The 10,302-nt window shown below is 31.1% G+C and overlaps 1 protein-coding gene and 1 long non-coding RNA gene across 2 annotated transcripts; both read left to right on the top strand.

Annotated features, from left to right (window-relative positions):
• The first annotated feature begins 1,159 nt into the window (after positions 1-1,159).
• On the top strand, positions 1,160-4,192 carry LOC134272974 (mucin-2-like). The gene is made up of 4 exons (XM_062755142.1): positions 1,160-1,247; positions 1,385-1,448; positions 2,241-3,680; positions 4,036-4,192. Exons 2-4 carry the CDS (start codon positions 1,385-1,387, stop codon positions 4,131-4,133), a joined length of 1,602 nt encoding a protein of 533 aa, XP_062611126.1. The 5' UTR covers positions 1,160-1,247; the 3' UTR covers positions 4,134-4,192.
• Positions 4,193-7,578: 3,386 nt separating this feature from the next.
• Positions 7,579-9,624, top strand: LOC134272973 (uncharacterized). The gene is made up of 2 exons (XR_009993328.1): positions 7,579-8,161; positions 9,210-9,624. It is a non-coding gene; the product is annotated as an uncharacterized LOC134272973 (long non-coding RNA).
• The last annotated feature ends 678 nt before the right edge of the window (positions 9,625-10,302 follow it).

The following is a 10,302-nucleotide window of genomic DNA, read 5'->3' as shown; positions in this document are numbered from 1 at the left end:
CTCTTGCGTATTGAATAAACTAATATATATAAACTCCGTATGAAGGCGACGAAGGTATATTGCGGCACAAGCAGATCATCACGTTTATCATAGAAAACTTGGTTGTTAAATTACAATAAAAATAATGTTTGTACTAAGAGTATGCTCTTGCAGATTAACTTGAATACACAACATAAATGCAAAATAATACTAGTAGCTGATATAAATATATAAGTTGATATACATTCCAAGCTAACAATTTTCTGTGTGAACTCTCTTTTCTATTTATGCTTTAAGTGTTGTACACTTGATTTCTTAACTATATCAAGTATACAAGATAGTGTCGTCAAAACAAATTTTAGAAACTAAGAATCCAAGCTGTTTCTAGATACTAGATATGGATTCTAGTTAATCTCTCCTCCAGATAGAGGACACTTAAAATGAAGGCGATTTTTCATAAAATGGATTCGATGTGATAAACATCAATTTCAGAAAATAAAGCAGCATGTCTTATCTTTGTTCCATAAAAATGCCTGATATACCTTTTTTAATGAAGTATTTCTTCAACACACATTTAAAGAAAAATTCATGTCTTTTGGAAATATGTTTTTCTTAATATAATCATACAACTCACTAATATTGATTTATGCTGACATGTTTATTGATAATTTGCCTCATATGTTATTTTGTTATAAAGTTAATACACAGCTTTTATGTAAAAGAAATAAATTATACCATATGAATAAATATTTAACGATTTTGTTTCAGACAGTGACTAAATCATACAACAAATCACGGATGGCAATCATGGCAACTGTTTTGCGTATATCTGATTAATTAATCCAGCTGCAAAATTTTAACACAAACATATAAGTAAAAGAGTCAAAATTAATTTAAAATATAAAACTATATTTGTTTAGATATCAATCGATGTAACTGGATATGATAAAATGAAATTAATATAAGTTGAAAACAGAGAAACAAAAAATATAAATGATGAATATTTTGCACGTAGAGATTGAGTATTGACTAATTGAGTTCTCATTAACTGTTAGGTAAACAATGGTTGACGATTCTATTGTTTTAATCGGCGGTAATCTTGACAACAGTGATATTTGGTGGATTGGTTCTTATTCTATCAATAAATATTATCGCAGGTATAAAGTGATGCTTTGATAAAGCACTGATCAACGTGAATTTCAGTTCCTAAACAAGAACTTGTAATACTAGACATCATATTGTAAAAGGAGATTTAGATTGTTGAAAAGGTAAGGATAATATGACATACCATCTTTTTCGGTGACATGATATTTTTAGTTGTAATATCAGTATTAATTATGGGTTTGAATTATGAAAGAATTGAAAGTTTGTGTTGCATTGTTTTGCTTGTGTTTGCTTATTTTAGATGGCCAGACATTTAATTCAAGTTTTGATGACTATTCTTATTTTCAAAGAATTCCATATTAAAGGTATCTGATGAATAATAAATTATTATCATTAAGATATAATTGGCATTTGAAAGATATACTGAAAAGCAAAAATGCAAGAAGCAGTAACTTACAGATGATTGATTTTTCATCTCGTGATTTTCGAAAATAATACAGAAAGGTAACACTCGATTTAGAAAGATCACAGATTTGATATAAATGTTTAAGTGATTATCGGTACTTTTTAGAAAAAAAACTCATTGCTGTTAAAATTCCTCTTCCCCCACCATTCAGATACAGTGAATTGCATCTTGATTTCTCAATGCAGTAGGTTCCTCAGTCTCAAGATATAAAGTATTTTTTGCCATTTCAAAATGTTTGTTTTTATTATGATGAGGTCGAATTTTCTCCAACCTAGGAGATAAAGTTTAATTTCGACAATGGCATAAAACATTATTCACCCGTTAAATTACCATTATTTACAAAGTTGAAGATGTCGTTGCTCTCAAATATAAAATTATATCCTTTATATGATATTTTCCATTGAAATAGGAGGTTACCGTTTGTTTGTTTGTTTGTTTGTTTTTTTGCTTTTCAGTATATATATAAAAATGCTTAATTCAATAATAATACAAATATTGTTTTTGAAAAGTATAAATCAGACAATTTAAATCATAAAATGTACATAGTTTAATGAATATCAACAAAAAATACAATCTTTTTTACATTTAAAAGATTATATTATATTTGATACATCTTCTCACATTATAAAAACAGCAACGAAACCATTGTTTTCATCATCAACAAATTCACAACCAGGCTTTTCTTTGAAAGGACAAGCAGATAATATAATGATATCAACACCAATCATATCATCAAAGCAAGAAACATCGATGACAAATACATCATCAACGCCAGAAACAACAACAGACAACACATCATTAACACAAAAAACAACAAAAACAACAAATGCATTATCAACTCCAGAAACAACAACACTAAACACACCATTAACACAAGAAACAACAGAAACAACAAATATATTATCAACTCCAGAAACAACAACAGTAAACACATCATTAACACAAGAAAAAACAAAAACAACAAGTACATTATCAACGCCAGACAGAACAACACAAAACATATCATTAACAAAAGAAGCAACGACAAAAACAACAAATACATTATCAACTCTAGAAACAACGACAGAAAAAATTTTATCAACACAAGAAACAACAAAAACAACAAGTACATTATCAACGCCAGAAATAACAACACAAAACATATCATTAACGCAAAAAATAAGGAAAGCAACAAATACATTATCAACGCAAGAAACAACGACACAAAACATATCATTAACACAAGAAATAACAAAAACAACAAATACACTATCAACTCCAGAAACAACAGCAGTAAACATATCATTAACACAAGAAACAACAAAAACAACAAATACACTATCAACTCAAGAAATAACAACAGTAAACACGTCATTAACACTAGAATCAACAAAAACAATTAATACACTATCAACTCCAGAAACAACAACAGAAAACATATCATTAACACAAGAAATAACAAAAACAACAAATACATTATCAACGCCAGACACAACAACAGAAAATATATCATTAACACAAGAAATAACAAAAACAACAAATACACTATCAACGCCAGATACAACGACAGAAAACATATCATTAACACTGGAAACAACAAATATATTACCAGCGCCAGAAAGAACAACACAAAACATATCATTAACGCAAGAAATAAGGATAGCAACAAATAAATTATCAACGCCAGAAACAACAACAGTAAACACATCATTAACAAACTCAACTATGCACTTTGAAAAATCAGTTACTCCATCTAACACAGCACACTTTCCCTCAGATACTACAGACACAACATTATCATTTACAAAAAACACATCATCAGTTTTAACCAAGCCATCAACAAGTAACCCATCAACAGCATTCATCCTATCATCATCAACTATGATCAGAAGTCCATCATCAACAACGGAAATCATTTCAACAATGGAGAGTTTGTCAAAACTGCCATCTACAAATCCTTCGACAAGTAATCAAATGACAGCGAAACACACTAATAGAACAACATTACAAGCAACGCAGTTAATGCGTAAATCTCCAACAATTCCAATCACAACATCTTCAATACGTTCAACAAGATCATCGACGCTGCAACATTTAGTAACCAGCAGTGCAGTCACCCCTCAAGTCGGTCCTGAAGCAACAACTAGAAAACGTAGGTTGTCTGATTATTTGTTTTTATTTATTTGAAAAACAAAAGTAGTTTTGATTTAATTTCAAATTTGAAAGAAACAATTAATTGTGAGTAGGAATAGCTTTGTCTATTTATGCATAAATTTTGTGTAATTTACATAACATTTTTATATAGTGATAAAAATCATGGGGATTATTCAAGAAATATGACGTTATTCATGAATAGGATTATCACATAAGTAAAAGGTCAATTCATACAGTCTAACCACATTGATATCATTGTTAATTATGCCAATCCAACCAATTACTAATTACTAATCTCGTTTCACCATCTGAAAATAATATGACATTTAATGAATTATATACTTTGTTTGCAGCTACGCCCAAAAACAGAAGTCCAACAATTTTTAGAAATCAGTGGACAACATTCACTTGGACATTCTTATTATTAATATTTAACTGGCTTAATATCTAGTTTTCAGTCTACTTTTATTTAAATTTGAACTCCTAGCTCAAAACAATCTGCATCATTGTTCTAAAATATAACCTTACTGTAATTTACAAACTTTATATGTAAATAATGATTTTGCAGATTTTTTTTCAAAATCATCATCAACAAAATCACCATCAACATCATCGTTATAGTCATATTCAAGAAATATTTTGTATAGAAAATACACAAGACAAATAAAATAATATCCTATCAGTCATTCTACAATTTTGTTTATTAGATGAGATTATACAACTTGATGTTTGTAAAAAATATGGAGATAACGAACAGTAATTAAGCTCAGAAGTCTATAAGAACAATATGATATAACAACAGAGCAAACACAGAGATCCGATCAGGTGCTATGGAGGAGTAGAAATCCCCGTCTGGCTGATCACACTTAGCGTGTGCTCTTGTCATGATCGAGAAATAACGGAAAATCCGTCGACAATTCAGTGTTTAGATAATTATAATTGCCTAACAAATATTATGAAAAACGTCAGTCAGCGTTTTACTAATAATATGATGTATTTGATGACAAAGTCATTTTATCAACCGTAGATATACAAAGTAATGACATTAAACGAGGCTGTTAATATTGTTGTTCCATCAACTAGTTTGTCAATAATTTACCTTTTTATAAAAAAATTGTACATATGTATACTTAGAGCATGATCTTGCATATCGGATTAACTGAGATATTAACTCAGAGTGCAGGTGATGAATGTATATTGCTGCATAAGTAAGGCAAGTTAACGATTGAAAAGTTAAAGTCATCACGTTCATCATAGAGCTTGGTTGTTAAATTACCATTAACGTCTTTTTCAGGTAAAATGTCCAAATATGCAAAAGATGTGTCAGACTCTGTGGTATCTTTTATATCAAGCTCACCAGGATATTACGTATCGACATAAGAATGGAAATTACTATTGTTAATTGTCAATACGTCTTCGATTTATCTAAATGTTGCGTTTAAGGCCAAAACAATTTTTTTTCCCTTTTCACGTATAAGATGATTCTTCGGCATATAAATAAATACCTAAAAAGAAATTAATTGTTCCGATAAATTCTGAAAGACCTAGCACCAGATTTACAACTTGTATTTGAAATTCTTAAAATGAATTCCTAGTCTTAATTTTTTTAAATATTTTCATCAACCCAATTGAATTTGATCTTCCAAAAATGTACTGGATGTACTAGAACTTTATCAAAATCAAAATGCAAAGCAAGTTCAAGGAAATTTTCAAGAAAGCCTTTTTCTTTACTCCTCACTAATAAATGAAGGAGAAACTTTAAGAGATTATATTTGAAAAGTTGTTTAAAAAATTGGATACTTAATCTAAATAAAATTGTACGGTTATAATAGTGATAAAAAAAATGCATAACAGCATTTGAGAAGTGTTAAAAGTTGTAAAATAATCAGAATGAAACAGAAACTGGGCACCTTCTCGTAGCTTCGCCACCAGGCAGAATATTTAGAACAATATTTACAATAGTTACTTCATAGGCGTCGGAACCGGGGGGGGGGGGGGGGGCTAGGGGGGCTCAGCACCCCCCCCCCCACTATTTTTCCAAATAGACACTTAGTATAGACATTGAACATGTCTTCGTAGGTTTAGCCCCCCCCCCCCACTTTCCACAGATATGTCTTAGTATGGGTTAAAAATGGGGAAAGTGGTGATGTTTGGAAGAAAATTTTTGGTACTGGAGTTCGAAACCCCCCCCCCCCCCCCAAAAAAAAATAAGATTTTCAGGTTTGGGAAGTAGACATTTCCATTTCCTTTTTTTTTTTTTTTTTTTGCTTCTCAGGTTTTTTTGAAGGTACAAAATTTTTTTTTTACACTTAGCCCCCCCACTTTCAAATAGCTTCCGAAGCCAATGTACTTGGAATCAATTCTTGTGGCGACATGAAATGTCCAAGTGGGCTTAAAAAGATACTTTTTGGAAATTTTACCTGTACTGCAAAAGACATTAATTGAAATATACAATGTCACGCCATGTAATGTTATGTAACTGCAAAGGTTTACAATAAACGGGATTACTACAATTGTTCAGTTTTTTTAAATCCCTTAATTTTGGAGAGCGGCCTTGTAAATCACATCAGGGATGATTTTCTCTCTTCCTGATTGCTATTAAAAAGTATCTATTTCTATCATTTCTATTATCAAGAAACATTAAACTTCGAATAAGCACAAAACCGCAGCATAATTAGTTAAAAATTATCCTTATCTCATTTTATTTCTTTTTTATTAGAAAAAAAAACCACAGTGTAGCTATAAATATAGTTGAAAAGTGACTAAAACTTAGAAACATGAAGCATAATTTATAGTTTATATTTAAGCTTAAAAAGAGAATGTTAACTGTTGTACGTCCATTATTAAATTCGGCTGAGTTAACCTTAGCAATTTCTTTTTTTCGGGGGGTGAGGGTGAGGGGGAGTTGGAGGCGGTACCAGACTGAGAGAAAAATGTAAAACGCCTTCTTGTGCGTAATTAAGTTGAATAATGAAAGTTTTGTTCACAAGTAAATTTTGGACTTGCCCCCAGCACTTTGTTTGTACCTGATGATACATTAATTTTGAGTAATGTAAAAAAAGTTTGACAGCATTTTTTTCTCGTGCCAATTTGATTTTTGTGTAACATTTTGGAAAATTGATAGTTTCTGGTAAGTGATAAACACAATGACATCACATTATACTTTATTTAACTCTCGGAACGAATAGATCTTGTAGTTAACAATTATAAATTTTTATATAAAAAATACTGTTTCTGTTTCAATTCAAAACTTGCCTTCGGAAAGCTGTAACACAGCTGCTTTAAGCAATTTAAGCAATCATTCTGAGAGTACTGCGTGAGAAATTTTCTACGTGCAATACAACCTGGCTAGAAATTGAAAATGATATAGTTCTGTTAAAAATCAATGAAGCAGAACGAAATGCAAGCTCAAAAAACAAAAAATCACCCCAATATCTTCAAAAAATGCAGAATAAAAACTTGAAAAAAGAAAAATATCATAATTCCGTCAAAAATCTTGCACAGAATGCAAACTTGATCTGTAACTCATATCAAAATGATATCAAACCTCAATTGTTTAAAAATGTAAATAATTTGAAAGTTTATATGATATATATACCATGGTAATATTTTGCTGTTTTAGAACTATCAAGCATATCTAAGCTGTAACTGTGTAGGGCTCATCATGTCCAATAGCTCTCAAAGAAAACTTATGTTACTGTTTTTTGAAAAAAAAAAAGTAATGACTTGGAATTTTCTCAACGTTTGATATAGTAATTTTAGAATCCACATCTAATTTATACCTTTTTTATGATATGCCATGGCCGGAACGTATACAATAGTTAATATTTTTCGAATAGTGAAGAACAGGCTTTGTAGATTCTTTGCTGATTGGTATAATCGCAACACTATATTGGAATAAACATTACATTAATAAGCTTTAATTGATGATTCAGAACAATTATCATGGGAACTCGGAGGTTCCAGAACAAGGCGACACAGCCTGCAGTAGCTCCAATTTTTCCCTTTATCTGTTTCCCAAGCAACGGAACATCGGTTCCTAGGGCAGCAATCAATAGAAGCTATATTAAGATGTCATCATTTTTGTAATCTGCATGAATATGCAGCAAAATCCGTCTCATTCTCATTCCTATGCTTCTGAGGTCTAAAGGCCACCGAAAAATTTAGAATTCGACAGTTATCCACAATATAGCTTTCTTTTTTATTTCGTAAAACTCATGTCTATTGTGAATGACAGTGATCTTTAAACAAATTGCCCAGTGATAATTGTTCTTTTGATTATTGTTATACGTGGTTCGGGGACCAGTAGCTCTATTATCGAGTTTGACCAATTCCAGTAACTTGTGTATCGATTGCGGAGGAAGATGAAGGTACTGGGCGTCCTTCTCCTTTGTGGATTTTTGGTTGTGTGTGTGAGTTCTAATACTAGTAATACCACTAATCGTGAGGATCAACCCACTACGATGTCCTCTGTTTCAGGTATGATGTGAATTTATTTATTATCAATCAAATTCAATTTTCGTTTCGTTTTTTTAATGATGCAAAACATAGTTTTTGAATGACACACTGAAAATAGTTCTATACAGATAATGTATATATATTAAAGGATGTCAATTTTAGCTTTTCTTTTTCAATATATATATATTGTTCATATATCTTTTATCAGAAAAAATTTAACGGATCTTCGAAGACTAAGAAAATTCTACACTTAGATACGTCCATCCTTTTTTTTAAGCAAACACTTCTTTTCATTTGGTTAGTAAAAGCAAGAGGAGGTTTAAGTTCCCTGTCAAAATTCGAAAGTGCAGCACAAAAAGCTTAATTATTTTTACATGAATTCAATAGAGTTGAAAAAGCAAAGGCTATTGCGAACTTCTTGTCAAGGAAATAGGTTAACGAGACAGTCTCAAAATAGATGTGTGCAGTTGTGGGATCGATATTCAAATAACTACATTCCTAGGCGAATACATGTGCAATATTTGATGAGACAGGTCTCTTTGCTTCTGGAATGCAGTCGAAACTCATTTAAAATTTATTTGTTATGACTTTTATTATTTCACCAATCTTTCCCCCAAGTTTTCTTGAGGGGAATAGTAACCTGTTTTAATACTGTTGACAGTTGTACAGAGTGTTATTTTATAACTCATACAGTATGCATTAAATTTAGCTGTAAGTTTATTTAACCCTGGCCTTGGGGTGTGTTATTCTTTCAGTGTTTCATTTTGCCAATTTGCACATTTGCTGTAAACGTTGTCAACCCCCTGTGTTTAAAATGGAATGTTTGAGTAAAAATCCTTCCATAAATTATTTAATTTTTTATTATATATTATGTAAAATGTGAAAAGTACCATTCAGTATATAAACAGGAATTTGATTAACAGTTAGTATAAGAGAGTTATTTTAAATCATTTGATGATTATAGATGTACATGTAAATAGTGTTGTTAATTTTGAGTTGTACGTCAGCTCTGGAACATGTAAAGGACTTGTCATGGAAACACTAAAGTTCATTCATATTTTTTTTACAGATCCCACAACTGTTCCTTCCGGCACGACTCCTACTAGTAGTTCGCCACAGATGGTTCTACAATCTGGCCTCGTTTTTATTACGTTATTGCCATTAGCCCTCGTTCTAAGTAGGATATAACGTTGACATTATCAAAACACAAGGCAATCATGTTTTACAATTAATGTATTATATTCAATATCTATCTCCAATGCTCAGTTATTATTATGTTTTGAATGGAGTGTTCAATTTTGTTAGTTTTTACTACTTTTTAAGCATTTAATAATTCTACTTTGCATTATATATCAATTAATATCTTATGTATGATTTGTATACTCATATTAGAATTTATTAAAAAGCAATTTTGTGAAAACACATTCTGATTATACACCCAAGTACTCTGAAGTTTATATTAAAATGATGCTCGTGAAAATGTCTTTATGTAAGGAGATCTTCTAACAATATTTTTAGCTTCTCATGGATGTTGATTGCGTCCCTTTGTTTGCAGTCCTTTTTAAGATATTTATATGGAGCAGAATTTATTCTGGGGGAAGAAGAGAGAAAAAACTGGTATAGCCATTGACTTGTCATTTAGATCTATCGACGACAATACCTTTCTCCATTCTTATGTCGAAACGATACCAGTAATTAAAGATTCCATAGAGTCTGCTACATCTGTTTCATACTTAGGATACCTAACTAGCAAAAAAGACATTGATGGTAAGCTAACAACAAAGCTTTGCGATAAATATGAGACTTTTCAATCGTCAGCTCTTTTAAATAAGTAGCAATATTCCCTCATAACCTGCGTAATGTGTTTATATATCTCAGCTGACAACGCAACAACATGCTATAACAGTTTTTAAAGAAGGCATGTTCTTGACAAACAAATCAATCAGAAAGTATAACAGACCTCTTGTTTAAAGTCATCATTTCGAAGTTATATAATCGATACAATGACCTTTTCAGTAATAAAGTCTATCCTCTAGTCACATTATGACGTGGCGCGAGTGGCGCAGTGTTTAGAACGTCTGTTCTAGAGTAGCAAAGTAAGGAGTTGATCCTTGCATCGCGGTTTTGAATCCCACTGTAGGACGTGGAGACCGGTCCTTCGG

Source organism: Saccostrea cucullata, unplaced genomic scaffold (assembly GCF_032062105.1).
Source record: "Saccostrea cucullata isolate Sc308-1 unplaced genomic scaffold, CSIRO_AGI_Scuc_v1 ctg930, whole genome shotgun sequence".
Taxonomy (NCBI): Eukaryota; Metazoa; Mollusca; class Bivalvia; order Ostreida; family Ostreidae; genus Saccostrea; species Saccostrea cuccullata.
This window is presented reverse-complemented; position numbering and strand designations above follow the sequence as displayed.